At 37.4% G+C, this 15,649-nt stretch overlaps 1 protein-coding gene across 1 annotated transcript in view; it reads right to left on the bottom strand.

The window, feature by feature from the left end:
• Nucleotides 1–1,358: 1,358 nt before the first annotated feature.
• neurl1b (neuralized E3 ubiquitin protein ligase 1B) overlaps nucleotides 1,359–15,649 on the bottom strand; it is a 54,222-nt gene continuing 39,931 nt past the window's right edge. The window contains exons 4-5 of the mRNA XM_020510128.2: nucleotides 11,688–11,813; nucleotides 1,359–4,470 (exon numbers count right to left, since the gene is read on the bottom strand). Coding sequence (XP_020365717.1) covers nucleotides 4,226–4,470; nucleotides 11,688–11,813 — 371 coding nt within the window. The 3' untranslated portion in view covers nucleotides 1,359–4,225. The remainder of the gene's footprint in view (nucleotides 4,471–11,687; nucleotides 11,814–15,649) is intronic.

The raw sequence follows: 15,649 nt of genomic DNA on the forward strand, positions 1-15,649 counted from the left end.
AATGTCCAATCTTTCCTTTCAGATGAATGAAAAACACCCCAGGGCACTATTGGAAGAAGAGCAAGGGATTTCTTCTGGTACCCTGGCCAATATTTATTCCTTAGCCAATACCATCAAAGACATGGTATCTGGTTTTATCCCATTGTCTGCAAAACCTTTCACTACACAAATTAACATATTTCCTACATTACAACTATTACTACATTTCAAAAGACTTCATAGGATGCCCAAACTGATTCACAGTTTGAGGTTATGACAGGGCTATTCAAAAACATTTTCTGTCCTTAATTCTTTAAAATCTGGTAAAAACAATGAACACGTTCTTCATATTGGTATTGAGTCACTGCAATATTCCCTGTCTCTTTGCTTTCTGTACACTAAACCCAAAATACTGGGGCAAGGTTTTATCTCATTTCTCAGAGTGCCAACACCTCAATGTGATACATCTCATTATCTACCTCTCTGGTACATGCTTTTAGGCAGATGCTTTCTACACACTGTTTAAAGACCTCCCCATGCATTGAGGTAAAGTTTGATTTATTTTTGATATATTGATATTATATTTGGTCTAACTCACCAAGCCCTCTTTGACAACATCTTCCAAACCCATAACCTCTACCACCTAGAAGGACTTAGTTAACACAATCAGCTGCAAATTTCTCTCTAAATCACATTCCTTTCTGATTTGGAACTATATCGCTGTTCCTTCACTGTCATTAGATCACAAACCTGGAACTTCCTTCCTAACGGTTTGTGTACAAACACTCAATGGACTGTAGTCGTTCAAGAAGGCAGCTCACCATGACCTCTCCATGGCAATTACTGGGGAGGCTCACAACCTATGAACATCCTATATTAAAGGAAGGTCTCCTTCGTTTATTTCTAAGCAGTGACAAGCTAAAACTATGAGAATATGGGGCAGGACTTTGTGCCCTCTGCTATGACAGGTTTGGTAGCAATGGATAATTTCATTCTATCCTCTCAGCTTCACTCTAGTTACATCTATACATGGGCCATTCTGCCCCATTGTCGCCATTCTGCCCCATTGTCGCATTACTGCATCATGGAGAGGCAATGGCCTAGTGGTATTATCGCTGGATTGTTAATCCAGAGACCCAGATAATGTTCTGGGGACCTGGGTTCAAATTCTGCCATGGCAGATATGGAATTTGAATTCAATGAATATCTGGAATTCCAAATCTAAAGATGACCATGAACCCATTGTCGATTGTCGGGAAAAACCCATCTGGTTCACTAATACCCTTTAGGGAAGGAAACTGCCATCCTTACCTGGTCTGGCCTACTTGTGGCTCCAGACCCACAGCAATGTGGTTGACTCTTAACTGCCCTCTGGGCAATTAGGGATGGGCAATAAATGCTGCCTAGCTAGCGACACTTCACAACCCGTGAATGAATAAAGAAAAAAAAATTGCTGATATTAACCAAGCAGCTAGTGGTAGTGTTGTGAGGGAGTGGGAGATGGGATTGCTGTGTTAGGAGTATGACAAATAAGCCCAGGCACGTTTGTTTGACTGCAGACTCACCATTATTCACTTCATTCAAAGGTGCCCAATGGCTGATTGGGATATGTGACATCAGTAAGTAGGGAGCCTCTTCCCTGCATTTGATGCTGACTCCCCCAATCCCAAACTATCCCCACAAGCCCATCACTTGCCATCACTCACATCTACTCAGAGGTCCAGCGACAATCCTTGGGTGGTTGTACTAGACAGCAGAGTTCAATAGGATTGCTGGAATCTGATTGGCCAGTAGCTCTTGGCAAGCAGGCCATCCACCCCTGTGGTCTTTGATCTCAGGGAAAAGCCTGGCCCTGCTCTGTTAAGTGCCAGACTGGATGGTTTTCCTGAAAAGAGAAGACAGAGAAATCCTAGCCATTCTCCAGTCTGCAGATGAAAACCTCGTCGCTTCCACAAGATTTTGTCTGTAGAAACCTTTAACAGGTCAAGGGCAGAATCAGGTGCTCTACAAATTCAATAGTCTATGGACACATATAAATAAGCCGAGACTATAATGGAAAGATATATTGAACTTGAACGGTCAAAAAGATAATTACAAAGTTGAGAGTAATATTGGATGGATAAAGGGTGTTGGGATGGAACAGAAGAAATAAAAATTGAGTAGAAAACAAAAGCAAATGAAGAGTAAAAGACAATTAAATTATATAGTGAAATCTTAATTTGAGTTTGATAAACTATTCAAAGATTTATTGGACACTTGTTCATATCTCCTTAAAAGAATGTGTTACCAAATCTTGTTATGAACTATTTAAAGAGACGTTCTGCCAGTTCTGATTGTCAATCCTGTTAGGCCTTGGTGAAAGGTACACTCAAACCTTTAATTTCAAATTTGCATCTCATTTCCTCTTTTGTAACTCATCTATTAATCTTTTCAGTCACAGTGCAAGTACACGCACACAGACACTCAAATCCTGGACAACAAAAAACATTTAAGTGCAAAAAAAATTATAATGTTTACACTATATATTGCGAGCAAAGTTTGTACAAAGTGTCTGTTGACATTTGTAGTATGAGCCATCATCTTCAATATTGAAACAATACTCTAACGAAACTATATACTATTTTTGTACAAAGTCAGCAAATTAGGCAAGATATTAAATATATTTGTGTTAGATACCATTTTCACTCCATTATCAAAAGGAAAATATTTTTTGTGGTTGTCACGTGAGTCCTATAAAACTACTTTGCCATTAGTCAGTGAATCTATAATAGTGGCAGTCAAAGTTCACGGGGAATCAGAAAGTGCATCACCTTCCTATGTAAGGCACCTGTAGCATTGAATCACCACAGAAAAATATCCAGCATAAAACTTCTACTTGTTAAAGCCATTTTAAAGTTGCAATATCTCTTTGATGGCATGTTAGCCAAGACTCTGAAACATATGAATCAATTAAAAATTTGATTACTGGAGCCAACCTTCTCTTGGGCCTTCCTCTCCTCATCCTCACTCTTTTCTGTTTTTTCAAATTCATGGAATGGACTACTATGTCCTGACTCATGGATTACAGGGAAGCAGATCTCAATCAAAAATGACAAGTTGAGACTCTTAAGCTGTTTTTACAGAGGAGTATGACCAAAACGGCTGGTAATGAACCAAAAACTTGTGAGATGACCCAATCAGCAGATGAACAAAAAAGGACCAATTTTTAAACAAGTAATAAAACAAGATTTTTTTTGAATAAAAGGTCCTGTTTACAGTCACTGTTATGCGTTTACATTTTATTGTTATTGAATTTGTGCCAAAAAGGGATACTACAACTTCCAGTCACTATATTGAACCCGTCAAGCTCCCCAATTCCTTCAGCAAAGTCACTGCTTGATGTTTTAGAAAACTTAAACAAAATAGCTCTCAATTTGGGGATCCTTCACCAGCTATCAATTTTGGCATGCACGTCGCATCCACAACACAACAGCAATTAGACATGAACTAATCTGTTAGAAATATGTACATTATCTTCAGATTAAATTTAAAATGTACTTTAAAGGCAACTATGATGTCTTAATTGAATGTGGCAATTGAGATCTCTCTAAATAACTTCACAGGCTGTTGTGCATGAAGCAGATGCAATAATATCAGTCTTTGTGGAGAATATGTGGAGAGAATTCCATTACTGACCCCTGCAGACCAATAGATAACTGCCTGTGGAAAATAACCTGCCAATAGTAAGTCATTAGAAATATTGTCATAGATGTGATCTTGAGATATCCTTACAGAATATCTTTCTTTCTCAAATTATTTGGTCTTTGTTGATGACTAGTATTTTTCTTGAAGCAATGACAGAACAGCAAAAGAAATCAGAAGAATATTGCTCTTCAACTGAACAGCTTAATTTTAGCTAGATTAATTAACCTGTATTCAGCCTGGCTACGAGATGGTCTCCAAATTTCTCTGCTTGAGAAATACTTGTTAATTATCAAGTGGCTCTGTTTCTACAGGTGGAACTGTGTGCAGCCATCCCAGTTTCCTGCCAGCAAATATCTGCAGACAGCAGGAACAGAGACAGAAAGGGGGAAGACAAATAAAGAGATAGTGAAACTAAGTTAAATGACAAAGAATACAGCCACACTTTGTGTATATAACTGAAATTAAAGTGAGCAATAGAAGCTTTCCATATCCATAAAAACTCTACTTTTTTTTAAAAACTATAGTGTGGATTGAGAAACAGTCCTTATAGGAGCCAAATATCTCATGGACGGTATATCTTAATGACATCCTTTATAACTCGCCTACAGATGGGACAGCAGGCATTGATCTGCTTCTTCAACTTAAGACCACAGTCGTAGCAGAGACACATATGTCCACAGGTGTAAATAACAGTATCAACTTCACTGTCGAAGCATACGGCACATTCTCCATTTTTGCTACTTGGTGGTTCAGGCGGAGAGAAACTTGGGGAGAACTGAGGGCTCAGGGGAGAGCTGGGTGCAGTCACTGTGGAAAACAGGAAAAGCATCAATTGACATCCCAAAACAGACAACAAAACAACACTGAATAGCATGTATCCTTAGTATATGGTGTACATTGCCGACCAAAAAGGCAGTTTGCAAAAGTTGAACAGACAAAAGAAATTACACTCTCATTGATATTACAAATAAAAGAAAGATTTAACTTGAAAGTCTTCTATTTTATAAATTGTAACATCTATTACATTTCTAAATGGCAAAAATATTGTGAATTAATACTGCAAACAAATGGTCATATTGGTCACGCTGTTTCAAACCTGTGTAATTTCTTAATATAAAAATTCATGTATATGTGACCATTAAGTGAGTTAAATTGTTTTATTCTGTTGAATTTAAATGTTGTAAAATTCTGAAATGTGCACCTGACTTAAGATATTTCGTGACTGTCACCTCATCTTATGATTATGGTTATGACTCTTGTTCCTTTTTTTGTTTCTGGGCTGTGCATGGTTCCATTTTGAGAATGCTCATACACATTTTTTTGACAACACTGTGTAGTGCTGCCAAATATCATTCCTTATCCAAGAATGATGCAAATATTTATGAAAAATAATGTACACTATTGGTTACTAAGAATTAAAGGAAGAAATCAACAAAAGCTAGTTAATCCAAGAACCTACCTTGTATGTTTAAGTCAACATACAGCACCCATTCATAATGCATTTTCTTACATTACAGTAATAGGTTGAAGTAAGCGTTTTACAGTGTGCATTTTTTAATTGCCTATAACTAATTATTGTGAGCTAACTTCTAGTACTGTAGAATTCAGTTAGTGGGGTTAACGGGACTAAAGCACAAAGAAGATTGAAAAAAAATAAGACCGAATAATTTGTAACTTATCACAGAGTGGCTACAGCACAGAAGGCAGACATTCATTGCATAATTACTGTGCTGGGTTTCTGAAGGAGCAATTTACCCTGGTTTACTTCTCTGCACGTTCTTACAATTCACTTCAGATAATACTCCAATTTCCTCTTAGATGCCTTGGTTTAATTTACCTCGTCTAACCTCTCAAGCATTGGCATTCCAGATCCCAATCACATTCTGCATGACACAGCATGTTTTCTCATGTCACCATTGCTTCTCTTGCCAATTACCTTAAATCTGTTCCCTCTTATTTTTGATTTTTTCACCAATAGGAATAGTTTTTTTTGAATACTCTCCTCAGACCTCTCATAGCTTTGTAAATCTCCATCAACTCTCCTCTAAACTTTCTCCTTCCAAGAAAAGCAATCCCACCTTACCATGTAGAACTGATGCTTAATGTAATGCTTGGAACATGCAGATCGTCTATATTTTAATTTGTATATGATTACTAAAAGTTGTCCTAAAACCTCCTGTAGCTATTACATAAGGTAAACTAAACATCTTCTTTGAGAATGTGAATTGTAGAAGGATAGTAAGAAATTGTTGGGATTGTTTAGCAACAAAAAAAGGAGATTTCTGCATGGCAGCGGTGAACATGATTGAGGTACCAAATGAATACTTTACATTCACTTTTACCTAGGAGGAAAAACGCTGCCAAAGTTATTGTGGTGGAAGTGTTATTTCAGATACTGGATGGTCTACAAATTGTTAAAGAGGACATACTAGAAAGGCTAATTATATTTAAAGTTAATGACTCAATGCTACTGAATGGGATTCATCCATGAAATCTAAGGAAAGTTACAGGCATCTCTTCCAATACTGTGCCAGGGAACAGGAGAATTGCAAATCAGGGACAAAAATTAACAGTAACTTGGAAAACTGTAGATTTGTTAAGGGAAATCAGCACAAATTTGTTAAAGAGAAACCACATGCCCCTAATTTGATTGCATTTTCTGATGCTATATCAATGAGGGCTGATGAAGTTAATGTAGCTGATGTGAATATGGGCTACCAAAAGATGTTTAATAAAATGCCATACAATAGGCTTTCAACATTGAAAGTAATGGAATAAAAAGGGATAGTTGCTGCATGGATACAGAATTGGAATGATTATTTCTTGGTTGTAGGAAGGTATACACCACACTGCTATTCCCGAGGTGGTGTCTGTACTAGGACTATTACAATTTCTTGATATATATTAATTGCCTGGATGTGCAGGACACAATTCAAAATTTGCAGATGACAATATTTGGAAGTATAGTGAGCAGTAAGTGAATACTGCTAGTCTTCAAAAGGACAATGCAAACCACAGTAGGGATTACCTTCTTGTAATAATTAAACAATATGTATCTATGTTAATTCAGTAAAATAGAGATTTCTTAAAATAAGTAGGAATAAAGGCTGAGATGACAACAAACAAAACTCATTGCAGACTGTCCTTTAGATGGCACTCATGCATCTCCCCTTCATCATTGAATGAACTCCTTTTAACCTGCTATCGTTCAGGAAATTCACTTTGGCGTTATTATAATCTGTTATAAAATTCCCATGACATCGAGCATGTCCTTTGGCCTTGGTGTCTATTTCTGTCTAAATAACAAGCCATCAATGAGCATTTTAAATGACACCCTAACATACAGCAGGATTCTCTAGTAGTACAAATATAGGTTTCCTTTCTTTGCTTAATCAGGACAGAAGAATCATGCTTCTGCACAATTTTAATTTTGTTGGCAATGTCAATTGCTGATAATAATTGTTGTTAAAATCAGCAGCTGCTTTTTTAAGTATTTTCAGTTACAAATGGGAGATTTCCTGTGACTTGTGGTTCTTTTTCTGCTAACCTGCACTTGGGCACTTTTGTTAAAGCCGGTTTACAGTAGAAGCAGACAGACATGTGCAAGATTTACAATTTATGTTATGGTTTCACCACATAAAACATATAGAACTTTGGTCAGAAACATAAGATTTTGTTGGCTGAGTGTTTTGCAATGTGCATGAGAATTTTGAAAGGGAATCAATCAGACATATAAAAAGAGGTGTAATTGAATGTAACATGTACTGTTGTACTAACAATTTATTATTTAGATTCTGAAACTGAGTGAATTAAGTCAATGTTACGAACAGAACTTGTTTCCTTATTGTCCATTATCAAAGTATTTTGTATATGGGTCTATGCTTTCTTCCCCTCAGAGTGATTTATCCCAATTTAAATAAATTGAGCAACATATTTCTGTGAGTTTAAAAATAACGAAGGTTATTTATTATCCAACAATTTCCCTGGATGTTTAAAGATGCAAATTAACTGTCAAACACAAAACCACTCACACAAAGTTTACATACACACGAAAAGGAAAAAAAAATACAATTACAACTTGGGTTTATTTGTGTCTCTTTCATAGCAAGCCTGTAGTTTTTAGATGAGCTAATACTTTGGTTGGAGGACAGGACTTGAAAAGCTGTGAGTTCTCAGTAAGAAAGTTATTTTCCTCAGGTGAATTTGAGGTTAACCAGTTTAGGGAGAATCTTATTCCTGAGTTCATGGTATTACTGTTTATTTACTGTGGTTGCTTTGTTGACTGCAGCTGATTCGATGGCTTTCAGATTGTATCTCTGCTTCCACAACAACTTCTTTCCATCCTCAAAGCAGGCAACAAATGTGGCTGTCACATCCATATGATCATGTTACAAGGTCAGCAACCCTTTTCAAATAAGCGGTATATTAGGATGATAAACATCCTGTCTTATGGCATTTCACACCTTGAGAGTTTCAAGCAGCCAAGGACTTTGTTAGATTTCTTTATTCATTCATTAGCTGGACCACATTTATTTCCCATCCTTAGCTGCTCTTGGGAATGTGCTGGTGAACTGCCTTCTTGAGCCACTGCAATGCATTCGGTCTAGGTAGATGCATAATGCTATTAGGTAGGGGGTTCCAGGATTTTGACTAAGTGGCACTGAAGGAGCAACGCTATGTTTCCAAGTCAGAATGGTGAGTGGCTTGGATGGGAACTACAGTTGGTGGTATCCCATGTATCTGCTGCCCGTGTCCTTCGAGATGGTAGTGGTCATGGGATTGGAAGGTACCTTCTAAGGAACCTTGGTGAATTTAATGTACCTTGTAGATGGTACACATGCTGCAACTGAGCGTTGGTGATGAGAAGTTTGAAAGTGTGGATGTGGTGCTAATCAAGTGGGCCACTCAGATGATGTCAAGTAATTTCTAATTACTCCAGTTTTCCTAGTGCTCTTTGATACCACACTCTGTCAAATGTGGCCTTGATGTCAAAAACAGACATTCTCACCTCAACGCTGGATTTCAGATCTCTCGTCCATGTTTGAACTAAGGCAGTCATAAGGTCACAAATTGAGTGGCTCTGGTGATTTCCAAAATGAGCATCAAAGAGCAGATTATTGTCAAGCATGAGCTGCCTGATAGCACTGTTGACAACACCTTCCATTATTTTTCTGATGATCCAGAGTGGACTAAGGGGGCAGTAATTAGTCGTATCGTGTTTGCATAACTGGGCAATTTTCCACATTGTTGGGTAGAAACCAGTGTAGCTATACTGGAGCAACTTAGCTAGGCGTGGAGCAATTTCTGAAACTTAAGTCTTCAGGACTGTTACAGAAATGTTGTCAGACCCATACTCTTTGCAATATCCAATGTCTCCAACTGTTTCTTGATATTATTTGCAGTGAATCGAATTGACTAAAGACTAGCATCTGTGATGCTGAGGTTTTCCAGAGGAGGGTCATAATGCAGGCCATCACAATATCATGAAAGGTGAAAGGGATCCACTACACAGCTAGCTAATACCTATTGAATTTCAACATATCTTTGTCAATTAAGAAACAGAAAGTCAAGTCGCTCAGAATGTTATACTTCCTTTTTGTTGCTGATCCATCCTTAAACAGTAGGAAATGTGCAGTTCACAGGTGACTGATAAGTTCTTTCACTCAGGTCCATACTTAACAGGTACAGGCAACAGAATCTACTGTCTACTGCTTAAATGCAAAAAGTGAAAGTGTAGCCATCTTGAGAGCTTTTGTGTTCACATTTCAAAATAAAGTGTAAAAATTTGCAACATCTTCATATCCATACTGGGGTGATGTCAGTTACATAATAAGTAGGTGCATTAGAATCAAACCCATTTGGCCAAAAAATGGAAAATCTGAAAACATTTTTATACTGCTTTGGCCAAATGCAATTTTTTGCAGGCAATATAAAGGATTGAACCTCAGTTTGGGTCGGACATGCCACTCTACTTGTTAACTGCGGCCAGTTATGAGATGAAACTGAACCTTTTGTGCTGATTCAAAGTGGTATAGCACATACATCAATCATGTGTATGACATGTGCAATGACATTTTGAGTTTAATGCTTGGTGTGAGCAAAGTATCAGGTGTGTAAATGCCCCATGTTGAAGCTCATTCTAATTAGCGTAAGAACAAAAACATTTGTCAACAAGATCCTCTCAATGAGGTAAGAATATTACAGTACAATTGGAGGTCAGCTTTGGATCTTGAGAGGACCTGTTGTCTCCAATTTTCGAGTGTTGGCTATCCTGTTCAATATCAATATGCAACAGTAATACACGTTACTGTTCTTCAGTTAATACTTAATAGTATTTCATACACGTGTACAGGTTGTGAGGTACTTATCTAATGACATTTCATCAAAACTGAGAAAATTTGAGAGGCAATAGATTTTGAGCAAGTGAAAGAGGAAGTGAGAAAAGGAGAAAAAAGGTCAGTGGTAAGGCAGAGGTCAGGAGGGATTATAAGAAAAATGTTTTGTGGTGCAAGTCAAAGGTAAAGAGACAAGAATGGTGCATCCATAGATTGGAGCCGGCATAGCTAGACAGAATGCAAGATTCCTAACCCATTTTTTGAGGGGTGTTTACATTCTGGGGACATTTTCTGCAATGCCAGGTAATCAAGGGCGCAGCGACCCTATTTCTATTTTACCACTGTCTTTTCTGCAGGAATACTGGTGTGGGTTGTTAGAAAGCTCCTATCATAAAAGCCAAATCCAGGATATTGGATGCAGGCCCAGTTCTGAATGCAGATCTACAGCACGTGCCCATGGTACCTCATTGTGCATAGATGCAGCTACCCACTGCCAGCAGTGAAAATCATGTGAGTCTGTACATCTCAGGTAGAACTTGCATCTCTTGAAAACAAGGCATGTAATTCTACCTCCCTTTGGAAAAATACAATGTTGTTCCTTGCATTTGTTCCCTCATTATTAATTCACCAATCAGTGGAAACAACCTCTTAGTTATCTTATCATCCTGGGAACCTCTGTCAGATCACCACTTTAAAGTGTTAATGATAAAAACACTACCTTGTCATAATGTGGAGATGCTGGGGTTGGAAGTCACTTCATCTGACGAAGGAACAGCGCTATGAAAGCTTGTGATTTTAAATAAACCTATTGGACTATAACCTGGAGTCGTGACACTTCTGATACTAACTTCTCAATGTAATTTAGAAGATAAACTCCCACTCCTGAGGCAGGTACTTTATTCACAGTCACTTCTGCGAGGTGGCCATCAGCTTCACTTCAGCACTAGCTATTGATGGTGTGGATAAGATTAGAAGGCTGCTTGAAATTGTAGGTAAACAGTCACACTCTCCAAAGCGTAGTGGTTTAGAAGTTTGCCAAGTCACAAATTAATTAACTAAGTTATTGTGTTCATCATAATGATAGGATTTCCGTACTGGGATATGGGGCATATTTTCACAGTTCATTTTACCAACCACCAACCAACCTGAACTTCCCTCCACTCAATTCCAATAATGTGTTTAACCTTAACCCTGAAAGAGTTCCTTCTAGTTCAAAGTGTGATTTTTTCCTTTTCTTCCAGCAACGATCTTTCTGTTATTTGAGTGTTGCAGCTCAAGCGTATAGAATGACATATGGTGCTATGGAACTGTGCTCGTTAGGAAATGAATTGAGACCAACCAAAATTATTTTGAATAGGACCTTACAACTGGTGCATAATAAGGTTTCTTCCATCTGTCAGGGCTGAAATTGAAACCTGTCCAAGTATGAAATAACACACACATGTTCAATCTGTTCCCAATACGACATAATTAATTCAAACAGCTACAGCAAAATCTCATGTTTCTCAATCACAGAAAACTTGGCTTAAGTAAAGCAAAATGATGAAGAGTCAACAGACATGAAACATTAACTCTGTTTTCTTCTCACAGATGCTGCCAGACCTGCTGAATTTCTCCAGCAATTTCTGTTTTTGCTTCAGAAAACTTGGCTTAGTGTTTTCATGCAAACAGTCTAATGTATTTCCTTACCAAGTGATGATTCAGATGCAGAGGAGGATCTATTAACGCTGAATGCCATGTCAGAGTCACTGTCATAATGGGAACCACCCGGAGAACCTGAAGGAGATACATCTACAGGACTGGACTGAGACGTACCTGCAGATGGAATATTAAAGCCTGTTAACTCCACAGAGCACACTCCATTTCAGTGCACATTATTGTTGTTGTTTTCAACATGCACAAGAGCATTGCCATGATATAAACTCCAATGCCAATGCACATATTAAGTGTTTATTTTCCTGTATTGTGACATAATTGTAACGTAATTTCATAAAGCAGAGGTAAACAGAAATTTATATTGATCCTAAAGCAATTCAAACTATATTTAGTACTCATTGCTAACATAAGCTGAGGGTATGAAAATATATCCATTCTATTTATCCTTAATTATTGATCATAAATGTATTGGAAATAAAGGTTTACTTTGAAATTGGTGGGAAGGCAAGTGGTGAGGATGACACAGAGTCTGCAGTGGGATACAAACAGTTTGAGTGGGCAAAAACTTGGCAGATGGAATATAATGTGAGAAAATGTGAGGTTATGAGCTTTGGCAGGAAGAATAGATGAGCTGATTATTATTTAAATGAAGAAAGACTTCAGAAAGCTATGAAACAGAGATTTGGGAGTCCTCATCCATGAAACACAAAACGCTACCATCCAAGTTCAGCAAATAATAGGGAAGGCAAATGCAATGTTGGTCTTCATTTCAAAGGAATGGAGTATAATTTTAGGGAGGTCTTGCTAAAACTATACAATGTACTAGTCAGATCACAGCTGGAATACTATGGAAAGATATACTGGCATTGGAGGCTGTCCAGCGAAGATTCACCACACTGACACTGGGTATGGAGGGATTGTCTTATGAGAAGAGATTGAGTAGATTGGGCCTGTACTCGTTGGAGTTTAGAAGAATGAGAAGTAACCTTATCAAAACATAACATTCTTAGGGAACTTGACAGAGTGAATGTGAAAAGGTTGTTTTCCCTTGTGGGAGAGTCTAGGACCAGAAGGCATAATCGAATAATAAAGGGTTGCACATTTAAAACAGAGGTGAGTAGGAATTTCTTCTTTCAGGTGGTTGTGAATCTGTGGAATTCCATACTGCAGAGGGCTGTTGAGGCTGGGTGATTAAGCATATTCAAGGATGAGATAGACAGACTTTTGAACTGTAAGGGAATCAATGTTTACGGGGAAGTGACAGTAAAGTTGAGGATTTTCAGATAAGCTACAATCTCATTAATGGCTGAGTAGACTTATTGGGCTGAATGGCTTTTGCTGCTGAGTCTTAGGTCACCAATCCAAGACCAAATACAGAATGGCCAGATGAAGACTGAGATGCTCTTTACTATGTTCAAGTGAATATGCCTTCACATTAATCTCAGGGAAAAACCCCAATGTATCAGTTAACATCTATCCTAAACCCCCTCAAATCATATTTTGTATCTATCATTAAACAGAAGTGAAATCTGTGACAGCACTAAAAGGCAAACTCTATAACATTATATTCCTTTTGTTTGTCACACATATATTTGGTTTTAGCATCCGCTATTTAATTAACTTGATCAATAGGTCTTTCATTATACAAACTGACTTAATTTTTTTCAACTATATAATTCTTCACTTCCACAAGTCTGGCAATGTTGGAGGTCCCCTTATTATGATTACATTAAAACCGATGTCCTGTCTCTCTGTTTCCTTATGGAAGGATGTAGAGCCTATTTATTAAATTATTTACAAGAAACGTTTGTGGCTTCACAAGTGTCGAATCTCTTTAATCTGTCATTAGTATCAACCATGTTTTTGTGGCAGCACTTCCACGTTTGAATCATAAAGTTGAGTTTAAGTTACAGTTCAGTGACTTCAGCACAGAATTTAGGCTGTACCTCCACTGTAATACTGAAGGAGTACTACACTGTTGAAGGAGACATATTTTGGATGAAACATTAAACTGAGGTCCCTCCTACCCTCTTAGGTGGACTGGAAAGATTCCATTAGACTATTTTGAACAGTAGGAAAGATCTCCCCAGTACAGTAGTCAATATTTGTTTTTCAATGAACACTGAAAACGTGCATAGAAAATTGAAGCTTAGATCTTCAGTTAATTTTAAATTACATTTTCAAATTGCTGGATTGGAAAACCATGATATTTTGAACAATTTTTTCCAAGTCTCGTTCATAGAAGACTGATATCTTAAATGACACTAATTAATATTGAAGTGCACTGTATGCTTTTGTGTATAACTCAGATAACTTATTGGAAATTCACTACCAAAATGTCTTTAGTAATTTATGCTGTTGCTGAGAATTTCTTCAATATCAATTGACTTTACAGCAATGGACACAGAGACAGAATGTTCTTCAAAATAATTTACAGTACAATTTTAAGTTTCAAAGGACTGGTCTCAAGTCATCTAAAACCTGATGAGTTGTCTAACCACTAATTTCCAACTTTCCTCTGTTTGTTGGAAGAGCAGATAGGTAAATAAAATGGTCTGTGTACAAAGCAACAGAAAACAGATAAAGAGAAAACTTCAAGGTGACCTAACTGATGTTTCCAAGATCAGAAAAGGAAAATGGTTATACTCAGAGTGGTAAGTAGCTCATGGTTTGAAAAACTGATAATCAAAATAGAGAAATGGCATTTTGTGTAAAGTACAATATTCATGAAATAATTTATCAAGCAAGGCCATTGAAGGAAATAGTATAAAATACATCAAGGAGCAATTGTGTACTTTTCTACAGAGAGGAAAAAAACAGAATTTGCATGCAATGAGATCAACCTGGATTTAATTAGTTACTCCTATTCTTGAAACCTTTGGGGGTAGAAAATGATGGTGACATAGAGAAAATGAGCTAAAATCATGAAGAATAAAAAAAATTCTACAGAAATAATATAAGTAAGAAGATATACAAGGCAGGAGTAGACCCAATAAGAGTTTGTAGTAAAGCATGAAGCTTGTAGTTGAATGCGAGATAATGACAGAGATTGAATAAGTAGTCTGCCTCAGTGAAGATTATTATTCAAAAAGATAGTCATAAGAAGTTATCAAAGCTCACAGTAAGTAAATTACCAGGATCTGCTGGTTTACATTGAAGGATTTTGAGGGAAACTCTGGGTGAAATAGAGAAGGCTAATGATAGTTTTTCAAAATTCTTATGCAAAATAGTGTCAGAGGAATGGAAGATAACCGAAGCCAGCTAACTTTACTCCAGTTCTTGGTAAATTACTGAAGTTTATCACATATCAAAATTACTAAATTTCTCAAAGGCAGGTAATGCTTGATCAACCATAAAGAATTCCTGGAATAGATAACAGAGGGCACTTAGGAGTAATGAATGCGATCAATGAAGAATGTCAAAAAAAAACGATTCAGTACAATAAAAAATTTATGGAAAAATAATGGCACATTAAATGATTGAGGAATGTGGCTGATGAGATAGAAAGATGATTGAATGGCAGAAAATAAGCCTGCTCTAACATTCATTAAGATCACAGTTGCTTTTCCATCTCAACTCCAGCTTCCCTGTCTATCCTCATATCCCCCGAATCCGTTAACAATCCAAAACCTCAATCTTGAATATACCCAATGAATGAGCATCCATGGATCCCCAAGGTTGAGAATTTCAATTGTACAAAGCCCTTTAGGGTGAAGAAATTTCTCCTTATCTCAGTCCTAAATGGTGAGGCCATCAGCTGAAATGTCAATATCAAATACTGAGCAAACCTGCATGACAAGGACCAAATGAGAGGCATGTGGAACTGAAATTTCATGCTTGCCCTCTGATTCCTGACAACTGCCTTGGGAGTGGAAACATGGTAGGTAGTGACCCAACATGCTCTTAAAGTGCCGCTGGATTTGCTATTTAAATTCCTTCTCCAAATACAATTTTCCCTTGGGTTGCTATTTTTGTCAAGGTGGGCAGGTTTCTGA

Source organism: Rhincodon typus, chromosome 12 (genome assembly GCF_021869965.1).
Source record: "Rhincodon typus isolate 14 chromosome 12, sRhiTyp1.1, whole genome shotgun sequence".
Taxonomy (NCBI): Eukaryota; Metazoa; Chordata; class Chondrichthyes; order Orectolobiformes; family Rhincodontidae; genus Rhincodon; species Rhincodon typus.